The 25,694-nt window shown below is 43.5% G+C and overlaps 2 protein-coding genes across 2 annotated transcripts in view; both read left to right on the top strand.

The window, feature by feature from the left end:
* The first annotated feature begins 1,819 nt into the window (after positions 1–1,819).
* cnstb (consortin, connexin sorting protein b) lies at positions 1,820–19,665 on the top strand. Its single transcript, XM_062550674.1, has 10 exons — positions 1,820–1,938; positions 6,734–7,066; positions 7,951–8,087; positions 10,480–10,510; positions 12,073–12,159; positions 13,392–13,524; positions 15,345–15,366; positions 15,527–15,835; positions 17,805–17,934; positions 18,349–19,665. The coding sequence occupies exons 2-10, from the start codon at positions 6,799–6,801 to the stop codon at positions 18,555–18,557; spliced, it is 1,326 nt and encodes a 441-aa protein (XP_062406658.1). The 5' UTR covers positions 1,820–1,938; positions 6,734–6,798; the 3' UTR covers positions 18,558–19,665.
* A 2,352-nt stretch (positions 19,666–22,017) lies between these two features.
* The window catches only part of LOC134098021 (cation channel sperm-associated auxiliary subunit delta-like), a 54,037-nt gene continuing 50,360 nt past the window's right edge, over positions 22,018–25,694 (top strand). The window contains exon 1 of the mRNA XM_062550972.1: positions 22,018–22,135. Within this exon, the coding sequence (XP_062406956.1) occupies positions 22,065–22,135 (71 nt within the window). The 5' untranslated portion in view covers positions 22,018–22,064. The remainder of the gene's footprint in view (positions 22,136–25,694) is intronic.

Here is a 25,694-nt window from a genome sequence, read left to right as displayed (position 1 = left end):
CAAAATGGAGAAGACTATCGTCCTTACCCACTGGAAAAAAAAGGAAGAAGGTTTGGATTCAGGCTCACATGCTGTTTCACAGCAGAGCACTGTGGTGACGCCCACGTGAGGTGCACCTTGGTGACAGTAAACAACACACTGCTCCACACTGCAGGAAGTATAACTGTCAAACATATTCTGCTGTGTCCAGTTCACAGACTACAGCCGGACGCATGTTTTTTTGTTTTTTTTCAGTTGATTATAATTGTGACGCACATTGTGCATAGGATGTCACACTAAAGATACTCACTACATACTATGCATACATATGTTAGAAGATGTTAATACATATCTATACATGTTATTTATTTTGGAAACAAAATGCACTGGTCACCTTTGATTGTTTTGTTAAATTATTGTCAATTATTTCACTTACAATATTTGTACTGTTTCACAATATGTTACATGCTGTTGCACTGAATGTATTTTGTCCTGTGACTTTCATTTCATTTTCCTCAGAGATTTTATTCAGTGAAATGTACTGTATTTGTAATTGCATAATTAGGATAGTGACAAAAACAAGTTACATGTGTGTTTATTTTTTGTTTTGTGGAACAAGTGTTTACGGTGAGTCCGTCCATATCTATACACCAACCACAGACAGAGGAACTCCTCTCTACTGAAGGAGTTCATTACAGTAACAGCAATAGCAGTCTCTCCTTAGGTCAACCTAGGTCAACCCAGGCTGATGTAATCCAATGTTTCATGTGGTAGGTTGAGGTGTAGGCCTACTCTGTGTTGTGACGTTATTTGTAGCCCCTGTGCCACGACGAATCTGACTCAACAACAGGGACGAAATTATCAAGGGAGGAAGTCACAGAGAGTTCACGTGTGTGCTGCCTAGCAAAAGACAACAGAAAGCCTGTTATGGAGTAAAGACTCATTACCCCCCGCTGGCAGTGCCCCGGTGCAGTTGCTCTCCATCCAGGGATGCTGCAGTGACGGTCTGCTCTGCAAGACACTCGAATATTTCTGCTCCAGTTCCTGAAATATTAAGACGTATTTATCATCTGCTCTTCAGACCTGAAGAACTGGCCCAAATGTAAGGGTGGTCCATTTTTTCTTCAGACAAGAGTCATTTCTTTTGGGGGGAGTGACTGACGAAGCCTTGCTTTGTGAAGGCTAATTATTTCAGCTGAGACTTGAGATGAAGTAGGCCTCCTTTAAGGCTGTTGGAATAGTTCAAGAACAGAAGCATCAGATATTGGCTTGCAGGAGTTTGCCAAAGCCAACTAAACCTGTCATTGTGAATACTCAAGCAAACACTTTTCCCACTTTGAGGCTTGTGTAGCCCATGCTGTATATGCATCCAATGATAATAAATAACTTTTCTCCTAAATCATTTACAGTGTGATTTGTGATTGTAACAGTAATGTCACCATCAACTCCTTTCTTAAAAGATATTTGGAAGGAGCACAGTACACAGGCACCTTGTACACACCTACACACACACACACACACACACACACACACACACACACACACACACACACACACACACACACACACACACACACACATTCATATTACATGCAACATAGCCTACGCACATGTATTTGACGAGAAGGCTTTGGTACACCCAAACCAGAAAGCGATATGAATTAATGTTAAGCGGTCCAATATTTGAAAAAATGACTCCGGAGGTCTGATACAGCAGATGGCGCTAAAAACAAATGCAACAGTTGGAAAACCCATGTTGAAGGTAGTAGCAACTCGAGCTGAAGAAACACTCGCCTGGGAATGACTTAGGATCGGTTTTCAGCAGTAACTCAAACTGACCGCAGTATAGGCTACTCCGCTTCTCAGTTCAGTACACAGACCAAAGAGAATTCTCTTCAACCTGTGAATCATCACTCGCTCCTGAACGACAAGAACGAGCGCCGGTAGCCTATCTGCGCTGTAAGTAGGCTATTCACATCAAAGCTATTGTTTATGGGAAAAGTTATGGTTTAGTGTTGATGTATTTAACCTGTTTTGGAGGCGTGTTTGGGTTGTTTTAAAAAACTTTGCCACTACTTACAAAGTTAGTCGATCGTAGGCTCAGTGGTAGTATTAAAAAGGACTTTCTCAGTGACAGTGTAGCCTACTTGATCTCAAAACTATGTGAGGCGCCGTTTTTGCTCCAGTAATCATTATTGCTTTGATTACTGAGGCTGCATATAGGTAATATGTGTGACTATTAACCTAAATATACACTGTAGCATATTAATTTTAAACAAACTCCAGAACTGGGTTTTCAGTTGTAACCTATTTATGGATAACCTTTTTTTTCCCCCTTTTAATCCATATTTTCATTTCTCAAGGGCTGTAAGTGGGACACAGTTTCTACATGAGAGCTTTTCATTCCCTTGGGGAATACTCACTGGACAGACTAGGCCTAGATGCATTAGGCTACATATATAATGATGCATAACACATGCCCCACTGTGCTCTGCAAAATGTAATCCAGGAATTTTATTCTGTTGGCAAATGTGCCATTAGAAAAGGTCCTGTACTTATAAATGTAATGATGTTGTGACAGTGTCTAAAGTTTGGACAGCGGAATGGTTCTGAAATGACTGCCACTCCGTGGCGTGAACCCATTATGGGGTGAAAACTGTCACTGAAATGTTTTCATTTATGATATGCTTTAAATATGACAATCTCTCTTTTTGTTATGCATTATCTGTAAGATGTTTGTCTAACCCTACCCATTAGTTCTCAACGACATGTCAATAACACATCCACTGGTTATCTAATGCAGCCAGGATTTAACCTTTAGTCTAACAGCTTTGGTCTTAGCATAAGTGTACCTATTAATTCATGAAGTGTTTAACTCATTTAGTGTTTCTAATCACCAGAAAATGCCCACACAACATCAAAAGTGGGTTATGTATTTTTAAAAGATCCTCTCTCTTGCTTTGAACAAAGTACACTTACATTTCGTTAGCAAATACGTTTTATTATTATTATTATTATTTATTTACATGAAAACTACTTAGCGAGCAGAGCTACCCAACTGCCATTACCTTCTTGATTTCTGTAAAGCAGACAAACTGGTCTATGATAGCTTCTTGCAGGCAGGTCTCTCAACATGCCATTTCTTGCCCCATGCATAATGCTTGTGTTATTAGATCTATGAATAACTTTATATGTGTGTGTGTGTGTGTGTGTAGCCTACTCGTTGGGTTTTTAAATGGATAATGAGAAACAACCACACAGCACAGATAAATTATAATTTATCTTGTGGAGTCAATAGTTGGGCTGCTAATTGCATTGTTAATTACATGTTGGTGCATTGGTCAATATAAGCATGAATAAGCAAGAGATAGTTTTCCACAGTGACTATTAACTAGCCTGGAACCCAGCCTGAATTTACCCAGCCCACAAAATTTGAGTCCGGGAAATTCTGATTAGAATTCGAGTTAGACTACGCCATGGCTAAACTTGAAACATTTCCGTGAAAGATTCCACAAGGCAGCATCTCTCTGAAGTTCACACAGCGTCCAGATGAAACCAAGAACCATTAGCCTCAATTCCTTTTAGATTTAGAACACATTTCATACCATAGGCTCAGATCAGATGGCCTGTGAGAGATCTCTCTCTGTTCAGACTCACATGTTGTTATGGGAGGGGGGAGGGGTCTGTGTTCAGAGTGAGAGTACATGTCTTGCATCTGACCTTTTTCCAGACAAACCAGCAGTTGGAGTGCACCTTGTTATTTTCTGTTTTTATATGCCGAGAACACCCGTAAAAAAAAAAGAGCCTCACCTGAAAGCCCCGGGAGCATGTTTAAAGAAACACTATGCAGTTTTGGTAAACCTTAAAAATAATTGATTTAAACTCATTTTTGTACAATAATGGAGAATACTGTCTCTGTCATTGGCACATCACCTGGTATTACACTTTGGTGTACGATGCTGACCCTTTTCACCATTTTCTCCAACTGGGTACTTCTGTCTTTGCCGTTGTCATGGAACCATGCACATTGAGCAGTGAGACCAGAGGGTAAATGCTGCCTCTTGCTTTGTGTCTCTGGCTTGCATGGCAGGAATACCCTCCTGTTCTGAACACCCCCCCCCCCCCCCCCCTTTCACCACCTGTTCTCCACGTGTTATATGCCCACCTACAGTATCAAGCCACCTGTACAGCTGAGTCAGTGTGTGTGTGTGTGTGTGTGTGTGTGTGTGTGTGTGTGTGTGTGCTTGTGTGTGTGCTTGTGTGTGCTTGTGTGTGTGTGTGGGTCCATGTGTCCCCCCCCACACACACATTACTGGACCGGCCATAACTCCAATCTTCAAATTGAACTCCCGCGATGTGGCGGTCCCTTGGGTGTCCTCTCCTCTCTTCGGTCGTCTCGCGTTACCCCTCTGACAGTGGGACTCGCTCCCTGGAGCACTTCGGCTAAGTGAAAGACAAGAGTCCCTCTGTGAATAATGCAGGCCGGCCATTACAGGCAGGCCCTTGTTTACGCACACGCCTGTCATTTTGCACTTGTAGGCTACCGTGTGTGTGTGTGTGTGTGTGTGTGTGTGTGTGTGTGTGCGTGTGTGTGTGTGTGTGTGTGTGTGTGAGTGTGTGAGTGTGCGGCTGTGTGCGCACCTTTCCTTGAAATTAGGGGTGGCACGGTTCACAAAATCCACGGTTCGGTTCGTATCACGGTTTAGGGTCACGGTTTTCGGTTCGGTACGGTTCTTGTTGTTATTTTTTCTTTTACTCTTTAACACTCCAGAAACATATTTCAGCATATAGCTTAATCATCCACAATTAGGCTAGAGTATTTAGAGAATAGTTATCATGTAATAATGCACAAACTGAATTTGACTTCACATAAAGCACATTATTGTCTCAGGAAACTTTAAGCTTCAGTTGAGATTTTGATAAAGCAAGAGGGAAGACATTGATGATTTCAACAATCTTTTAATTTATTTGGCAGGGATGGTGCACCAGCACAAAATGTAGGTCGTCCACCCATATTTTTCATTGCATCGCCTTTTCATCGCTCTCCTTTCATATAGTGTGAATGATTTTTTAACAAGATGTAAAGCTTGTCTTTATTTGAAACACACACACATTATGTAATTATTTATACATTCTATATACTGACATGTCTGATATTCATAACAGCAAACTTTATGCAGATTATATAGCCTACTATTCATTATAACTCCACCTCTTAAATTCAGCTGTCTGGCTGAAGCCTCACAATATTGTAAACAAAGTAGCAGGCTAAGCTCATCATAACCTACTGGTTGGACTGTTCAGTTTCCCCGTTTCAAGGTAAGCTAATACTTTTTCTCCTTGGGACAGGCCCTTTTAAGCTTTGGAGTTGAAAACATTGGTATTGAGATGGTCAGTCAACTTGAATGCAATAGCCTTCTAATGATGCTATCCGTTTTTAACAGTAATTTAGCTAATCGTCTTCTGTGCGTCATTGCGTGTTGTGTTCATGTAATACAGTATACATACATACTTTTACAGTTCTAATTCTATTACTTTGGATGCCTGTTTTACGTTGCACTTTTGACACTGTAAGGCCACCGTAGGTGCGCGCTAATTGTGTGAGGTTTTGGAGAAAATAAACAAGTGCGTTGCTGCATCCATGAAGTGAAGACTAGTCGTTATTTTAGCAACATAACATTGCGTTCACGATTGTGAATGTTCTATTTGGATTACTGTGCATGTCGAGGGCGGGTGTCCATTGAACGCGCAAGGAGAATGAGTCTACTTCTACTGTTTGGTGAAGTTGCACGCATAGTCTACAGTTGCGGAAGAACATGCTTCCACCCGAGCAGGGTCAGGTGCATCAGTTTGACCACGCTAGGGATGATCTCTTGCACTTGCCATTTCTAAAACCTTGCGCGCAGCACTCAAAACGCCATACTCCTACTCTCGCACGTAAGGGAAACACGTCGTCACATATGGGAATCAATTGCGCATGCCATAACTAGCCTGAACCGTAGGACCGTACGACGAACACACACTCCGAACCGTGACATGCGAACCGCACGGTTCGGAGCATTTTTCAAAAACCGTGCCACCCCTACTTGAAATGTCTCCCTGAGCCTTGACAAGGCAAGAGTTTGACAGGATGGTTCTGGGTCGTAAAGCGGACCCCCAGGGCTTTAGGTGAGGTTCTTTTTAGACAGGTGCGCTCACCGGGAAAAGATAAGACCATCGGATAATCACACCCTTCCTCTTCCAGGTTTAGAAGTAAAAGGTCAGGTGCATGCCATACAAATGATCTCTTTCAAATACAAATGATCACATGTCGCACAAATATTTTGATAAAATGGGATGATAGTTTCCATGTAGAACAGAGAGTTTTCTACTGTTTTGATTCTGTTCAAGGTGCACTCAGGGACTTTTACGCAGTTTCAAGCCCATAACATTTGTTATCACATTCAGCAAACAGCCGTTCATTCCGTGAGTAGACTGTAAAAAGAAACAAAAAAGAAACGGTCACTATATACAGTCCAGGCTCAGAAAACTGTAAACAAACAAAGCAGGGGCAAACTGTCCCCCAAACAAAAACGAAACCCTGCGTAGAATTTTTGAATACTGAGGGCAGGGATACTTCTCTGGCATGTTTCATTTGATCCTTGGTTAAAATATATTTAATGTTTGTTTGCTCAAAAGCATCTTTTAATAGATTTAAATATAAACAAACACAAACAAACATACTGTAACTGAGTGTGTTTTCTTCTCTGAGCAGGGGTGTGTGTCCATCTCTGAGCAGGCGGGTGTGTGTGGCCTCATCTCAATGCTGACTACTCCCTCATGAGTGACCCCAGTGATGATGTCATGAGGCCTCGGGATGGGGACGAGACGCGTGCACCCAAATCCGTGGACGCTATGGCAACTCCAGCCTTGTCAGGTTCCGATGAGAACCAGAATCATGTGACCGAGCAACAGAAGCAACACTGGGAGTCAACCTGCAGAGACCATCAGTCAACCACAAGCAACTACAGCCAGAGCAGAGGCTCTCCGCAGTCTGCAAATATAATGGCCGACGCTACAGGAGTCTCACCTCACCGTGATACTTATGGTATTTGTCTTTATTTGCTTATTTTTAACACTCATACCTTTGTGCTAGTGAGACTATAGCGAGTTATAATGGTCCATTTAAACAATTATAACCCAAGGTTGACGTTTAGTTGTGTGTGAAAGACTCACTCAGGTGGGTGATTTGTGCCACGTGTAGAGGGGTTTATGGAAGGAGCACAGAGTGAAAGGGCAGCTAATGTTGGGTATAAGGCTTTTCTTTGAAGATGGGAAAGCCAACTTTAACTGATTCCAGCTAGAGGTATATACATAAAGAAGCCAATTATCTTGTGTGTGTGGTGTGTGTGTGTGTGTGTGTGTGAGTGTGTGTGTGTATGTGTGTGTGTGTGTGTGTGTGTGTGTGTGTGTGTGTGTGTGTGTGTGTGTGTGTGTGTGTGTGTGTGTATACCGGTATAATATAAAACAGGCAGGCAGCAGAAAGACTGTTGCTACAATATGGACATAATCAGCATACTTCACATTCTAATCTATGCAGAAACTGAAAACAGAGAACCTAGTTTTGGGGGCTGACATAGAATGAGGAAAGGAAACAGTGCACTTGGAGCCTGTACATTCCAGAACCTTATTGGAGAGTTCCTTCATATATTAAACCATCTTGCCTGCATCCATGTCAGTAATACCATTGGATGTCATCAGAAAACACCATAAGATATTGTAGATAAAATCTTTGGTAGATGGTTCACCATAAGATCTTAATAGGACAAGTAGAAGAACCTTCAAAGGTTCTGAACTGCAGTCTTTTCCCCTTAAGAGTCTAGGCTAGCTACTAAGCTACCTGTTAGGCTATGCCTATTACCTCTGCCTGGCTGCTTGGATAATCTGCTTGACTGCTTGAATAATCTGCTTGACTGGTTGGATGTTTTGCAGGTCCTGGCCCCTCCTCCTCCTCCTCCTCCTCCTCCTCCACCTGTAGACCCCCAGGGCCAAGCCCTGCTCTGCTCGCTTCCCTGAGGTCTCTGGGGGAACACAGGGATCACACACTGCTGCCCCAGTCTCTTCACCAGGTGAGTGCAGCTCTGTTTCTCCATCTCTGTCTTACACACACACTCTCACACACACTCTAACACACATTCACACACTCTCTCTCACTCACACACTCTCTCATGCTCAAAAACGCTCAAAAACACTCACACACACTCTCACACTCACACACACTCTCACACTCATACACACTCTCACACTCACACACACTCACGCGCACACACTCTCTCACGCTCACAATGCAAGAATAGCATGGGGCATTCTTAGGAATTGTCTTCCTTTGTTTTGCTGAGATTGTTCAGTCAGGTGGCGTAAACACAGCATGTTGAGGTTTTTTTAAATACTTCAATTGATATCGATGTCCTATGTGGAGTTTTTTTTTTTTCACTTGCTAAACAGGTTTTGAATGGAAAGGTTATGGAACTCATTGTACAAATTGAAGTTCATGAGTTCATACTCAACATATCAGGAAAACAAAGCCTGTGAGACGCTGATTTTTATTTCAATATAAAAATCTGTCCCCATAGTTACTACTGTAGTCCTGCCCATTGTGCACATGGTAAGGTTTTTGATGACATGTTGTTTTGCATGCTGTGGTATTTATGCTGTTTTGTGTTTTGTTGTGTTCTGTTGTGCTCATTTCTTTGATTTGTACTGTGGGCTGTGAATGTTTTCATTCCATTCCAAAGGAAGCTGCAGGGACCAAAATTGTGGGTTTTGGAGAATCTGGCATTGTTTTTCACGCCATGTGGCTGTTATAATCAATTAGGATCATGACGGTGCTTTATTTTTCAAAAACTCTTAAACAACTAACAACTCTCTCTCTCTCCCTCTCTCTCTGGTTTTCTCTCTCTCCCTTCCTCTCTTTCTCTCTCCCTGTTTTGTTGAATTTGGCCACATTAGCAGTTGGTTGTGACATTAATTTAGCCTTCTTACCATCTTTGGGTGTCTTGAAGTGTAGAGCATCCAGACCAGGGAACGTTCCCAAGAAAGGACAGAAATCATCTACAGTCATTACTGGAGTGTTCCCAAATATAAATGGGCATCTTACTGACAGGAATGTCTAACTGAGGATCATTTTTCATATTTTTAGCCGAGTAGTGGGGCATAAACATACCGAGCACAGAGAACTGCAAACTCGCTTGTTTATTTTTGTCGTAGTTGTGAGATCAAGACATTCCAGTGTACAGCACGTGAGCCCTGCTCTTCAATACCACAACCTAAGCAAACACATCAGACCTCAGTGATGGATATGGACAACTCTGCCATGACCTGGCCGACAGACACTGAAATGCAAACACAGTCGCACTGTCACAGCCATGCCGAGCTGTTGTCGATGACCTCGACGAGCCTCGGGGCCACATTGCTCAGACTCAACTCAATGTGGTGATGCAGAAACGCATGCGTCGGCACAGTGTGCTCCGCACCGAGCAAGTAGTGCAGAGTGAATGTGCGCTGCCCTCTTCTCCCCTGGTGCCACTCCGCATGCCCTGGGCCTGGGCTATCTCCCTGCTTTGTTCACAAGATTGATGGCTTGTGTTGCTTAGTGCTGTGTTACATGGTACCGTGTGGCACCGAGAATGTCAAAGTCAAAAGTTCACGGAGTTTGGGGGAAAGGGAGTTTTTTCGTGTTGTTATTTCACAGAGGTTCTGGAGAGGTACACCATTACTATCAGCACTTGTAATTCCCTGGACATTATACAAAAATGGCCTGTGTTGCAAGCTTAGAGCGCTTCCATTTGGGGCTGGGTTACACTGATTGTTGACATGTTGATTACTGACAGTTGGTTTGGGACGAAATGAGCTGTTGTATAACACAAACCTTGATTACAGCGATATCTCTCATAAAGAGAGGCTGTGTTATGGAAACTCCAAAGCACAACATTATGCATGGCCAAGTGGAGCAATGGGCACTGAGCTCACCATGCGGCTCTAACCAGCTGTAGGTTAACTCCAACCTGCCGCCGTCTGTTCTGATTTACCAGATCATGTGATCTGCTGGTCACATTCAGACACAGATAGGCGCACATTGTGTTTATCAGTGATTATAAATACGGGATGTAATCGCTAAAATTTATATTTAGTCGAACCAAATGTTGTTTAGCCCATCAATGGGGCGTCTCTCCTCCAACAGAATTGGAGTTTTTTTTTTATTCTTGTAGTTCTTATTCTCATTCAAGACAGGCCAAATGGTCAACAGATTCCCTGAAAATAAGCTGGATATTGGTCTGAGAACCTTCCCTAAAAGACGGGAATTTTATTCAGATCAAATGGTCCAGTTCCTATTATGCTTATGTTTGACCATGTGAAAGGCAAACAGGTCCTGATGTTTATCTGACCACTCAAGGCCAAAGTCAGCCAAACTGGGAGTTTCTAACGGATGTTTTACTGACCACTGCTTTCCCTGTGTTACAGATAGCAGAGGCGTATTTCCTGGACGAAGACTGTATCCTTTTTTTGTTCCCGCCGTGGAATCGTTAAACTTCCCAAGGGTCCAAGAAACACAAGGTTGTCTTGTCCATCATCAGAGAGAGAGATGCTATTTTGCACTGGCAGCCGTCCAGTCTGATAGCCATCGAACGAGCACAGGGGGGTTTGGACAGATGCCACTGGTGTTGTCCATTATCCCCCCGCTAGATCTGAAGAGGAAGTACTCAGAGGAGGCCGGAGAGACACAAAGGAAAGTGGACACAGAGACCAGACCACCATCACATTTGTGCTACGTCAGTAAATGACTACGCATGCTAGTCTAGAAAAAAGAAACGCAGACAAAGACAAAGACGAGGCACAGACAAAGAAGATAATATGCAGCTAGCTCTTCAGTTCAGCATCTGTACGGCATATATTTATGACTAAAATATATATAAGAAGGTAGTTCATAAATGAGTGACAAACCAGACAGTGTTATGGTATAAAACTCAGGAAGGGGAAACCAGATCTCCCAGGGTGACATCTGTTTAGGTTTTGTCATTTCTTGGTTTAACAGCCTTCAGTTTGGGCTCTGTACACAAGAGGCTCCATATCAGTTTAAGGAAATAGCAGAATAAGAATTAGCCTTTGGCCAGACAGCACAAGTCTCTGTTGTGTTCCTGAATCAGCTGTTGTCTTGGAGAAGTGTGTCAGGCAAGGCCTTTGTCCCTGGCAATAATTATTTATCTTGATCGTTGGTGCCAAAATGTGGGTGGGTTCGATCTATCCACTCCTTGGGACACGTTTCCTCCAGACTTTGCCCCCTCGACTGAGCCGTGTGTCAGAACCAGTCACCTGTTTTGACCGTTGCCATGCCAACCGGCCAGGGCCTGTGGAAAGTAGGAAGCAGAGTGGTGGCAGGGCGGGCCTGTTTCCACTCGCCGGGTCAGTACTGTGGTTGGGGAGAGTGGGGATGGGAGGGGAAGGGAAGGGAAGAGATCACCATAACTATTCAGGTGGAATTCCCTACCATGTTCTCTGTCTGTCTGTCTGTATCTCAGCGCTGAATGACAGTAGTTTTGTATTAATGTGGCCTTTGGAAGCTGTTCAGTCAGAAATTCACTTTTTTTTATTCAGGTTAGTATTCTGTGGTTTATGTAGGAGATCTGCAACAGATATGTTCAGTTTTATACTTTTTTGGATGTACCGTCTTGATCAACTCATTAAACATCAGATTAATATTCTGTGGTTTATGTGAGTGGAAATCTGCAATAGATATTTTCACTTTTATACTTTTTTTGGATGTACCTTCTCGATCAACTCATTAAACATCAGATTTGTATGTCCTATCTATTAACAGGACAGGGCCGGGTTTTCCAGATTCGTTAAGAAGCTCTTCAGTGCGAAGAACTTCTTAGGAGCGCTCTAACAACGTTCTAAGAACGCTCCTAAGAAGTTCTTAGCACTTAAGACCCAGATTCATCAGCAACAGAGACTGGATTTATATTCAGTAATGGGGTCTATGGTCATGTTCCATGATGTTTGGGAAGTTTGGAGGTGATTGTGTTGTTTCTGGCCTTAACCACTTCCCCTCATCAGATCGCTGGGCTGTCCACTTCCTACAGCTTGAGCAGCTGTACCACCAGAGGCTGCTGTCCAACCTGGCTGCCCTGCAGGAACAATGGGGTAGGAGCCCCATCTCTCTCTCTCTCTCTCTCTCTCTCTCTCTCTCTCTCTCTCTCTCTCTTTCTCTCTCTCTCTCTTCCCATCACATGTTGTCTCTCTCTCCCTAATGCCCCAACCCCCAAACAGTGAGTCCCTTGTGTATGTGTTATGCTCATCCCCCAATCTAATAAATCCTGAGCACCTCTCTCCTGTACTCTCCTCCCAAGTCCAGATGTTGGATGTTGCGTTTCCATTCAGATAACAAGCAAGAGGTTGGAGCGTTTCTATTCCGATAGCAAGTCAGTGCTTGTGTTTTGGCGTTTCCCACCAAGCATTGACCAAGCCACTTAAATTATATTCCTGTTCATTTGTGCTATTTGGTCATGCATCAGAACACGAGAACACCAAACAGTAGACAGCACCGCACTTCACAACTCACCACCCATCTGCCTGAGAGTTGCAGGCAGCACTGTATGGAACAGATTTAGACACAGACTCCTGGCAACGCATTGTATCATCTAGACCTGGAGATCCCAGTCTACCTCAGCCCAGCTACTGCCCCCCCCCCCCCACCAGCACACACACACACACACACACACCCCCGACCTGACATGAGGCCTCTGACACGAATCCCCTGTCTCCCCTGTCTATTAAGTCATGGAGTGTGGCTTCCTCCTCCTCTGGCAGAGTAGATGGAATGTGCTGTTCTCATGTCCCTGGCTCTTGCATAATACAACTGCCAGGGATTTGAGCTGCTGGAAGAGGAACCTCATGTTTTTTGGAAGTCTGTCAAGGGAGTAATTGTGTGTGTGTGTGTGTGTGTGTGTGTGTGTGTGTGTGTGTGTGTGTGTGTGTGTGTGTGTGTGTATCCATGTGGATGTGCATGGGTGTGCCTGTTTTATGTGTGTCATGGTGCATGGTGTGTGTGTGTGTGTGTGTGTGTGTGTGTGTGTGTGTGTGTGTGTCTCTTCCTGTGGTGTGTACCTGAGTGCATGTTTGTTTGAGTGCATGCATGTTTATTCTCTCTTTTTCATACACACCGGTATGAACTGCACTGTACTGTGGCTTTTCAATGCATCATTACAGATGCACCAACAGAATTCTGCATATCACGTTTAGTTTAGCGGACAACACCAACACGCTGTGAGTCTCTCTGTGTGCATGTGTGAGCGTTCACAAGCATGGCGCTTCTCTGAAGCCCTCTGTCTCTCTCCTCTCTCCTCTCTCCTCTCTCCGGCCTCGCTCGGCTGCAGAGTCCCGGTGGAAGGCGGGAGGGAGCGCGGACGGGACGCCGCCTCGGGCCGACGCCTCACCGCTGGCTGACTGCCCCCGCGAAGAGTCGGAGCGGATGGACTCGATCAGGCACATCTGCAGGACCCACAAGCGGTGAGCCTCCCGCGTCGCTAACACACTAATGCGCGTGCGTGCGCGCGCGCGCACACACACACACACACGCACGCACGCACGCACACACACACACACACACACACACACACACACACACACACACACACACACACACACACACACACACACACACACACACACACACACACATACACAGACACGCACTGCATGGACAGAATGAGGCGCTGTGTGTGTTTGTCTGCCATGTTTACAAATCTAAAGGCCGCAATTTGCATTCAATCATTCAACAACTGTTTGTATCCAAAATGATGATGGAATATGCACTCTGCATTCTGTTGGACTGATAGTGTGATGTGATGGCATAACATTCAGTCTTGTCTGCTAGGGCCGGAAAGCTCATGTCTTGCACCATGTCTTGCAAAACAGTGAGAGATCCATTAATAACATGTTTATGTTTGTTAATGTAGTAATTCATTTCATAAGTTATCATTTTGTATACAGTATGTTTCAAAAAAGCCCAATGAAAAAAGTCAATTATTCAGCATCTGTGCTTTTTGAAGGCAAACCCACAACCTTGCATTCCAAAATCGCTTGTAACCACACAGCCTCATCTGGATAAGGTCAGTCCAGGATCTATTGTCGAGTCCGCTTTTGTATAAAGCACAATAGGCTTTGTCCTGTCCGAGCCGTGGTGATGTAACTCAGGGTCACGTTCACGACCTTTGCCTCGGGCTGCGCTACCAGATTTCTGGATCGGGTTCCATGTGGCTCAATCAATCATTGGCCGAAACGTAACCAGAGAGAGGTCGCCACCGATGCTGATGCTGATTTTCCTACACCAGAACACGAGCTGATTTCTGACGATGGCGATGTTTATCACGTTCCCCAGAAAGTAACATGCGTGTTACACAAGGCCCGCAACCCGACAGCATCCCTGATGACTTTCATTTAATTCAGATGTGCCTCTCAGATATTCATTTGAATATTTGCTTAAAAAGCAGAGAGACGAATCATAACTCTTTGCAGTGCAGTGAAGAAACACATTCATTAAGCACTTGAGCTCCAAGGGGAGAAGGTTTTGCACAACATAGGGCTTGTGTTCTGCATCACTAACAAAGGCGCTATAGGAGTGTGTCGGCATCACTTAATCCGCCCTCCTTTGCAGCAGCTTGCCAAGGCTCCCCTTTGATCCCCAAACTGTTGCTTCAGCAAGCTCTCAGATGTGAATGGTGTTCTGCCTCAGCTTCATCTGTTTGACCATGAAACAACCAACGCCAAAGGGGCTCAGGCACTGTCGATGTGCAGTGCACTCGCTATTAAATCCTCTTGCTTTGCAGGATAATGTGATTGTATACGTTAATTTATTTGGAGGGGTGACATTCCGCCATGTTTGGGTCGACTAAGCGGATTTATTTCACGCAGGCACATAGGTGTATGTAAATGTGAGATAATGCTTTTAGAACCTCGCGGCTGTCGCTCCGTGCTGGGGCTTACGTGTCTAGACTAGCCTAGATTGTCTTCTTTAGCAGGCGCATACCTGAATTATTTTCAGCCGTCCTCACGCTGCTTAGCAAGCTATTTATCATTCGTTTCACAAGGGGTTTTTTTTTCACTCGCTTTCTAGAAAGGTTAGCGGGTAGTTATGTAAAGTATGTTGGTTATGGCACACTTATGTAATTAGTCGCACATGACTCTGCCATGAAACGTGACAGTGCGTGTACATGTACTGTATGTTATCCTCTGACATTAGCTTCTCTCTCCCTCTGTCTCACTTTTACATTTATGCTGTTTGTTCTCCTTTTGTCTGTGATTTATTCATTTCTTTCTGTCTTTCACAGACCTACTCTCTGCATGGAAAAGGTAAGTGACTGAATCGTTTTTTGCAATTTCATCCACACACTTGTCAGTGAAGAGCTTGTCCACCACAGACAGACTACTTGAGGCTTCCCCACTTGAATTCTAATTGTGATTGTGTGGTGCATGTCAAACATGCCACCTGTCTTTTCCCTCATCCCTGCAGCGCATGGTTGACCAATCCCAGACAGACAGCCTGGGGCCCTGTGAGAGGTATGGAGGCGTGGAGGAGACTGTTTCCTGTTTGGAGAGCCAACACAAGAGAGCGGCACCAGACGAGTTCCCCCATCCAACGAGGGAGCAGCAGGAGGAAGGAGAAGAGGAGCAGGTGGAGGACGAAGACGAGGACCTCTGGGAGGAGCAGGAGGACGACGAAGAGGAGGGAGTGGAGGAGCTTCAGATGGGAGCTGGGGAGGCAAGGGGCAGAGGACTGAGACCTATGGAAGACTTGGCCAAATGCATTCAGGTGGAGGAGGTACAGATGTAGTCATTCCCTTACTTCCCAAGGTCATTCCCCTGCCTACACCTTCTCCCAAGGTCATCCCCCTACACCTTCTCCCAAGGTCATTCCCCTACACCTTCTCCCAAGGTCGTTCCCCTACACCTTCTCCCATGGTCATTCCTTTACACCTTCTCCCATGGTCATTCCTTTACACCTTCTCCCATGGTCATTCCCTTGCACCTCCTCACAAGGTCATTCCTACATCCTCCCTCAAGTAACATCAAGTAGCACAGCATGCGTGAATGTGGGTTGGGTAAAAGGCATTACCTCATGGTTGTGATGCCCATGATTGAAGACTTGCAGGGATACATTAAGGAAGAGTTAACCGCTCTCAGCTGTTGATTTAGCATTTTAACGTCATTTCAGATTATATAACAAGGCACCACAAACCATTACACACTGATTCACCTGAGCTAGGCAGACAGAGAGACTTTGCTTTTTGGTGTCTGGAAGTCATCATAGGAATCAATCTTAAATGGCAAAAAGCATGTCTTGTTCATGTACAGTAGATCAATTTCCTGTAGTTTCCTTTCCCTTTTGAATTCAAAGGAGGAAGAACTTACATTTGTGTTCAGTCAGGAGTAGATGTAGACCAACGAGTCTTTCAAGAGTTCATTCAGCATTGCTACTGTACGTGAGCCTGCCTTATCTTCAACCATGACTTTTAAACCGATCATGCAGATTAATTCAATTTGTTCAGTTTGTCATCGACCTGTGGTAGATTTTTACTGAGAACCAGAGGAACCATGTGAGTGCAGTCGAATTACTCCTTCAGCATAACAAGGACATTATTACAGGGATTTACACCTGATCCGTGAGAGGAGATACTGTACACCTTGCCTCTCTTTCCCTGCTGTCCTGAAAGGCTCCTGTTTCCCACACATTTCTGCTGGTCTCTGAGGAGCTCCTGTAATTCCATTGTCCGCCCATCTCTCTGGGCGGTTTCTGGAGGCAGGAGGGAGTTGACCGCTCGCAGAAAATCTCTGAGATTCTTCGGTCAGTGAAATGGCAGGGTAATTGCTTTACTGGGCCCAGGCCTCGACCGCATTTGTTTTCAATTACGGGGCCGCATCAGTCACGAGGGGGGGGGGGGGGGGGGGGGGCGGCTGCTCTCCTCGTCCGCTTCGTCTGCGAGTGCGGGCTCGATGATGTCATTGGCCCCTGAGTCGTCGTGGCAACCGGCAGTGGTAATGTTTTGAGAGACTGTCGAGGGAGTGGCACACCCCTTGGAAGCTGCGAGGCGTGGTGGGCCTCTTGCATATGGGCGGGAGTGTGTGTGCGTGTGTCTGATTTGTATATGTGTACTTCCTAGTCCTCGGCCTAGCAAATCTGATGCATCGCACATCCTAGAGAAGTTTGCAGTGTGATTATTATTGGGTGCTGCTGTAAACCAAGGATCTTACAGTACTTGTAGCATGGTTGATTATGGTATGGCGTCTGGACTCACCTCTTCAACTGTGGTTATTAAAATCCCTAGACAAACCCATAGTGACACTAAGATATCCTGAATCTCTGACTTTATTTATGTGTGTGTGTGTGTGTGTTAAGTTACGTATAACTTGGTGATCTGGTTTAGTCCTGTGAAAATGTCCAAAGTGTCACAGAGAATCCTCTTTGTCCTCTGGAATCTTTGGGGTGTATCAGTGTCACTGTTGTTGTGGTGAGCAGAGCAGCTCTCCATCAGTGTAAATAAAACTCCCTCCTCCCTGACCAGCCCTGACCCATAACATGAGTTGTACAGTTGTGCAATTGTGTGCCGCATGATGACCTCTTGTGGTCAAAACATAGCATTACAGTATACCGATGTAGATTTGGGGAGACTTCATGAAAGAATACCATGAGACCTTTCACTCCTTTCAACCTTTCAACTAACTTAAACTGTTAATCATTTATTTGTCATTCGTCTGCTAATATTGACAGCAGCTTCTCTCTCATATCCCAGATGTCTCCAACCAATGGGCTAGTGTCCATTCTAAAGAGGAGAGTTTCAGAGGAGGGAGAGGCAGCACCCCCCGAGAGCTCCCCCAGACGCACAGCCCGGCGTAAAGTCCGCTTCAGTGAGCCCAGTGAGGGTAAGATGCCGCCTGCCTCTACTCCATGTACAGTACACTAAGTTGTGTGTGTGTTTGTTTTCATTTGGTATTTGCGATTGTCCATCTCACTGAACTTTTATTATACTCATAATTCGCATTAAGCTATATCAATTTGACCAGCATAAATAAGGGGCTATTTCTTTGAGACAGAGTAACTCTAGTATGAAATAAATACAAACGGAATTTCTTCATAGTCTTGTTGTCCATTTAGTGAACGATTCAATGGATTCAAACTAGCCTATATGGGACTCTTGCCAAATTTTTAATGTTATTTTTCAGCATTGTACAATGCATCTGATTAGTGTTATTCTCCCGTTCTTTATGACCTTGTCTAACAATGCATGAAGCTGTGCGTACTGTGTTCACACTGTTGTTATGGTTACTTGTACCTAGATGATTCCAGCGCGGATTCCTGCCTGATCCTTGTGCTCCTGTGCCTGGTCACCGTGGTGATAAGCATCGGTGGGACAGCGCTCTACTGTCTCCTTGGCAACGCCAGCACAGCTGTGTGCACCGACTTCTCCGAGAACATGGATGTGTACTGGGGTCCCGTGCGGAGCGGCGTTGGGTGGCTGACCCACTGGCTGTTCCCCGTCTCCTAGCCCCCCCGTGGCCCTCCAGACAGGACTGTGGACTCTGTAAATAACAAACACTTCTTGCACTGTTGTCCAACAGTCGGAGTGGAGCGTGCTTTCCACAAACGTCTTATTCAGTCTTAACAGTCGTGGCGTGCTTTCAACACAACGTCTTATTTATAAGACAAATCCCTGTGCACTGGTTGTGCTGCTAATACACAGGAATATCAGACTTCAAAAGTATAGATCACCGCACACTGGTATAATTTTGCAGACTGCTTATTTAGAGTGAACAACGCGTCTTCTGTCAGCTTCTTCAGCGTTGTTCACTATAATTAAACAATCCGTAATATTACACCAGTGTGCGGTGATGATATTTGCTTTTGATGTCTTATTCAACTATTTTACAGATGGACCAATAGGCTTTTAGGCCCCCGACCTGGATTTACTGCAGTAGGAAGAGTTTCTAACCAGGATTCGTTTCCCCTCCTCAGGACATTAAACCATGATATCTACAGCTCAGCAGCTCTTCAGTTGCACAGCTAAAAAGCTGCGGTCAGTGCCTGTGGACAGCTCTAGTGCTCCTTGGCTCGTGGCTGTTTGGAGTGTGGTTCATTACACTGTGCTGCTGTGACTGCCTTGTCTGTGCTAGATAACGTTAGATTTCACAGTGACAGACCTTCCCAAGACAAACGCTGACTCCTGAATGGACTCAGTTCTGGCTTCAGAATCAGCTGTTCTTTGTGGCGATGCATTAAGTTCAGTATGTGAATGGTGTTAATTGTTGTGTGAACAGAAAAGACCCACTCAAGGAAACTATCGGATCTCCATAAACTAAAGACTGAGAGCTTGTCTATTGGTGATGATGAGATTTTGGTCGGGTGTTCATAACCTATGCAAAAACAGATAGACTTTGGGGCAATATTTCTCACAATATTAAAGCAAGACTCCACCTTGAGACTGCACTTAACAACTGTGCTGTTTTGTTTGTGGTCAAGATGATGACATGATATTTTGGATTGATATGGCCTGAAATGACTTTAACAGGAAAACAAATTCTTCAACAATGTTACACATAAACATTATGATTTATTGTATGATTTGGGGGGTTTTACCCACAAAATAAACAAGTAATGGCAGGTGAGGGGTTACTGTGAACAAATTCTGTTGAATGAGTATTCTTCTTTGACTACTAGATATGACAGTTATCCATTAAGGGGGGTTCAAACCAAATATTTGACTATGTATGTTGAATGCTTTGCCTCAACTTGCAACAGCTGACAACAAGGTGCAACATTTAATTCACACTACTGCAACGGTTTCGTGTCGTCGCGGATCTTTGGTGTGATTTGGGCCTTGGGGTTCATTTAAGAGACCACCATGTGTTTCCAACATTTGACATTTCTGGGTCTATCACTAAAATAAAAATAGTTTTAAGGTGAGCTGGGCAATGTGGTTTTCATCGGACATGCTCCAAGAAACTCAAGAGGGCACCGTTAGGGGCTGCAGTTCACCCTCTGTTTCACAGGGAAATGAAAATTGAGCGGAAGCTTACGTATGGCTATGCCAGGCTAATCTGAGGTAGGCCTACACAAAAGAAAAAAGTGTTACATGATTGTAGCTAAAAAAAAATAGCGAGTTACATGCAGGTGCTAGAAAAAAAGTGTTACAATCATACCCGGTCTCCCCTAAGCATTAGCCTGGCACGCCCTCCCAGTGACGTAACACCTTCGGCTTTTCTTGTCTCTGGTCTGGTCAACTGCTAATCGGGAAGGATTTCTGAGTTCTCGCAGAGCCCCTTTAGGGAGAGCCGGTCCACTTTCTATTAACTCCATTGTACCGGATTGTTCCTGCAATCTGTTGAAATTCCGCTAGGGGCGCTGCCGAGCAAGTGATAAATGAATTGTGGTCTATGGAGCTAAGCGGCTAAAACTAGTTTTTTTTCACAGTTGACAACTTCATTTCTTAATGTACATTGTCGTAGTAGCTACCTGAGTAGGCCTATAGGTTTTCCACCGGAAATGAAATAAAAAGTCACTCATGTCCTTTCTGCTTTTCATAGGATGGGCCGCTTTCCGCGTAACATGCTAGCATTTAGCTCATGGATGCTGATTGGTCAGCGAGAAATCGCGACCGATTACGACGACCGTCGTGAAGCTGAACCTTCTTTTAGGTCTATGGCCGTAAAGTGGTTCGCTTTTGTGTCACGTGACATGAAAACTTTGAAGGGGTTTTTAGGAATAACAACACATATTGAAAATTGCATTGGTCAGCTAATTGTCAAGTCAAGTTATCCTGCATCGCATGCATTAATGCAATTTCAGGAGAAAAAATTATATAAAGACAAATGTGGTATTGGGGGGTTCAGCTCCATTGCTACCCATTCATTCATCACTTGCTCGTGATCGCCCTCTAGTTGCAGTACCATGCGGAAGTATTTAGCAAGTGGTCCTTCTCCCCTAGACCAGTGGTTCTCAAACTTTTCACAATAAGTACCACCACACCACAGAGAACAATTGACTCTCCAAGTACCACCATTATGACGAGCATTAAAATACAGTAGGGTAGGCCAATTTACATATTTCACATGGCATACTGTTTTGCATTGTTTTCTTTTTCCAAGAAAGATAAAAAACAGTTTAAATGTAAAGATTTTTCATTATATATTTGTATATCATTTGATGTGATTATTTTGTCCTCATGAGTCTTGGTGACTCCCAGAGTACCACAGCAGAGAGCCCGCGTACCACTAGTGGTACCCGTACCACAGTTTGAGAACCACTGCCCTAGACCATAGACCTAAAAGAAACGGACAAACCACTCTGGTTCTCGAAAACTGCGGAACTGCCCCCTTTTGGTCGAGAACCAATCAACTTTGAGCAGCCCCAACTGCTCTGGGTAGAGGCGTGTTCAAGGCAGAGGAAAGAGTGTTGTTATTGGTTTAAACTCGGCAAACCGCTTTCTGACATCGACCAGTAGCAAATCGAGGCACTTTCAACCATAGACATAGAACGCGTTCTATGTCTATGCTTTCAACCAGCGCTTGGAGAAACCGTGTTAGCGGTTAGCACAGGCTCTTGGTCAGACTAAAGTCTCGCAGAGCCTTTGAAAGTCTATGGTAATCAGGCTACCTAAGCATATACTTTATGATAAATCCAGGTTTCTCTCTCTCTCTCTCTTACACACACACACACACAATGTCTTGTTAAAGAGATAAATCGCAGCCCAATGTTCTGAAAAACTGAAATACCAATGCTGTCGGTAAAATAAATACATATATAAATAAATAAATACACACATAAATACATACATACATACATTGCACCAAAGGGAGGTGGAATGTCATCTTCCCAACATCACAGTACACAACAACGACAGAAGTTAGCGCCCGGTTGCAGCTTGCAGATCTGCCCCTCCCCCTTCCTCTCTTTGATCAAACATGTTCGCGCTCAAGAATGTTTGACTGTTCTCTCTGCTGTTACTAACTTTACCGATGACAACAGCTTGCTGGCAAAGCTGCTGTAGTAACCAACCATGCTACATAAATGTGCCAAAATAATAATATTATTGTCAACGGCATTGGTATTTACCAGTCTGGCTCAAAGGTATGATACAGTTGATTACTTGATTCAATAGTTTAGACTTCACGTAGCTTATAAGGTTAGTTGGCTAGGTGAAGTTACCTTAGCTAGTGCTAGTTATGACAGTTCTTTCTAAGTAACGTTAGCTAAACTACAGGTCAGTCAGTGCAGTCAGTCTTGTTGGCATTGTTATTCTACCATTAACATAACAAATTATTCGCCAATGTTAATGTCCCTTACATTAATCTCTTCAGTAAAGTTGTTGGTTCGAAGTCACATAGGTCATGTTTAATCAAATCTGTTGCTCGTAAAGTGTAGCTGCTAGCACTAACGGTAGCAGCTAGGTTCCACACTGTGACAGACATCGCCAATTTCGGCCAGCGAAATCTTGCCTCAGGGGCATGGACGGACAAACCGCTAATCTTTTGACTGCAGTCAGTGTCAACTGTCAAGTCAATGTTGGCAAGCGAGCTAATTGGGCTATCAGCTAGTTCAAAAGTTGAAGTACTTAATTAAGACCTGGGTCTTTAGGCCTCAACTTAAGCCTACCTTACACTGACCGACTTGACAATATTTGGGAAAGATTCTTGAAAGATTGTAGTCTTTTAACTAATGCCCCTCATTAAAACTTTACTCAAAGGCCAGGTAAAGGTTTTGGAAGTTTGTGCAAATTAACGCCTATTGCAGTATATTAAGCCTCATTTGCATATTTAAACATTACATTTCAGAAAACTTGTAATACAAAAAACTCTTGTCTTAATGTAAGTGAATAACTGGGGAAGTTTTGTGGTGATACATAAAAGTTTAAAATGTAACCCTATCTACCAGTATAGCATTATATACAGTATGGCGTTTTTAATGCAATAGTACACCATTTTCAAGACCCAAAATGACTGCTTTAATGACTTCTGAAAATTGTCAAACAAAGATTTCCTGATTCTTCAGGTTCTAAGGTTTCCAAAAATATATAGTTTTCATAATCCCCCCAAAAATTGAACGAAATTACACAAGGAAACTGACTACAAGGTCCGACCTCAAAGTGCTCCAGTGAACAACATAGGAGATAAACAAAAGGTGACATTTGTTTTATTTTAGAAAAGGCTATTTGACTGTCCGGAGTCCAGCCTCCTTGTTTGTAACACAGAGGGTTAAAGCGGAGTAATGAAGGATCTTTGTTTATAAGACAACCAGAGAAGGTAACTACCAGACTCCATAATACTTGGAACACAGACTTCTTCTTGTTTCAAGAGCTACTTTGTAAACGTTAAGACTTTCTGGAATGCACCTTAAGTTTGTGTGACAATCACAATCCTCTTTTGATACAAGTAGCCTACCAATGTTCATCTAGAACGTTTTTAATCACATTAATATTTTCCTGTTACAGCTCAGGTAGCCTCCACTATCCGCTACACAAACATGCTGAATTGATTAGTTGTTGAGTGGTCCTCATTTGCAAAATGTTAAACTTTCATCAATTTTGTTTCGCTTGTTAACGATTTGCTCTCATTTCGCCTAATTAGAGTGAATTTTGGTTACATTCAACCTCATGCGATGTCAAATTTCACTGTGTGGAAACCTATCGTGAGTTACTACCATAGACAGTGTGTGTGTGTGTGTGGGGGGGTATCTTAATCTCAATATCTGTTAATATCCATATCATTAATTGATATTAACAGGGACACCATGCTATTCGTTTTCACTCTCAATATTGCTGATTATAGCGACAGTCAGCAAACTGATATTGTAGGCCTATCTTGCCTATTGTTTACATATTATATTAGGACACCCTCAGAGTCAGGTGTCAGACATCAGATGAAAAGGCATCAGGTCTCAGGAAAAGCTCTGTCGTGTTCATGGATCTACACCGTCAGATAAATATCTGTGTCGGCGTTATGAATGTAATTCCCTAAATGTACAAACCCAAGTATAACACCCAACCCAAGTATAAAAGTATACACTAAATGTTTTCTGATTCGTTTTACATCAGTCTACCAATTAAGACATAGCACATAGTAAATAGTTTGGATGGGCGAAATATTTTCAAAATATGTCAAAACAAGTTTGGCAAAAGAGGGATAACTATGACAGCAAGTTTACGACATATTTAGGCTTCAGGCATACATAGCTTCATTCATTTTGGTGTGAGCATCTTTATTTTCCCGATAGTCACTATAGAACCATTTAAGCCCAGCATGTTCAATTCAAGCCCATCTCATGAGTTTCAATAGGAAATTACTAATCCTTTGACTTTTATGTTCTTTTGCTTTACTGACTTCATTAGTTGGCAAAAGCAAGCCAGACATAAAATCAAATGTTTTTTAAATACTTGTTAAATGTAAGTCATGTTATTGAATACATATTAGGTGTTTTTGCTACTTTGGAAAACATTTTGAACTGTCTGTGGGTCTTTCTGTCTTACAAAGTCATGTTTTTAACACTTTTTAAATATAGCCCTTATTCAGATAAATTAGCTTTACCTGAAGCGGCACCTCCAGCAGAATGGCGAACAGCAAAACAGCGGAGTAATGAAGTTAGGGTTGTGCCGATGGACGATATCATCGTCCATCGTGATGGTTGACAGACATCACGATGGAAAGCAACCATCGTGATGCCACGCCCCCACTTATTTCTACTGCAGACTAAGCTAAAATATTAAAAAAATAAAAACTTTTCCTTGGAAATGAAATTGAGCCTAGAACTGATGCACATGTAGGGTGCTTAGGAGGCTGTCAGCCAAACAGTGCAAAATTAAAAAACATATTAGTCTGAGACCGTCTTGTTCAAATAAGTCCTCCTTGCAACGTGAATGTGTTATTGTCTTTTTTAGGCTACATGACTCGCAGCGTAGCCTACATTGAATGCAAAACATGTAGCCTAATAATGTTTAAGAATGAAATAGTGCAAATGAATTATTATTGTTACGACTAGGACATTCTAGCTCTAATTTCTTGCGAGGCTACAACACTGAAGCGCCGAATGAGTCATTCTCCACCGTGTTAAAATAAACCATTTATTTCGTTATCGTTATCAGAAGCTATAGCCTACGTCTTTCACTGTAATGCTTGTATTTCACACATTTGCCTTTAGCAAAAGCCCCAGCAGCAGAGTGGCAATCGGGATTCGTTAGGCTATTTGTAAAAGTTGTTTAGCCTACTTCAACTGTTATTTAATTCGACTTGACTGGGCGATCGCAGCCTACTTTCACTTTCTGCTGCCCTCATAGTCGGCAAGCCGGTAGCCTAATAACGTGGGATGCGTAACATATGAGTTAGGGACAGACTGGGCTATTCAAGATTTTAGATGAGTGACCGCAAGGTTTTTTGCGAGGCCCAGCGAATGCTGACAATGTGTAATATACCGCTGGTTGGTGTAAGCAGGTGTTTAGATTGGCTGTCTGTCGGTCTCTTACTAGGATTTTCTTGGAGCAGATCTTCCACACAGTAGCCCAGTCAGTATGTCTCTTAAGGCTGGCTTACATTGCACGATTTTGGCCTGTTTTAACAGTCGGCGACTAAATTTCCAAAATCGGGCGGAAATCTTGAGAGTTGTGCTAGAATCGCAGCGCGCTCCCGTCATCTAAATC

This window comes from Sardina pilchardus, chromosome 12 (genome assembly GCF_963854185.1).
Source record: "Sardina pilchardus chromosome 12, fSarPil1.1, whole genome shotgun sequence".
Classification (NCBI taxonomy): Eukaryota; Metazoa; Chordata; class Actinopteri; order Clupeiformes; family Clupeidae; genus Sardina; species Sardina pilchardus.
Note: the sequence above shows the minus strand (reverse complement) of the source record. Positions and strands in the feature narration are given on the sequence as shown.

Bases quoted from the DNA above. Each gene is read 5' to 3' on its own strand.
- cnstb (XM_062550674.1), top strand. From the start codon at position 6,799: ATGAGTGACCCCAGTGATGATGTCATGAGGCCTCGGGATGGGGACGAG. The intron at 12,160-13,391 runs GTAGGAGCCCCA...GCTCGGCTGCAG, and splicing joins TGCCCTGCAGGAACAATGGG to AGTCCCGGTGGAAGGCGGGA. The intron at 15,836-17,804 runs GTACAGATGTAG...CTCATATCCCAG, and splicing joins AATGCATTCAGGTGGAGGAG to ATGTCTCCAACCAATGGGCT.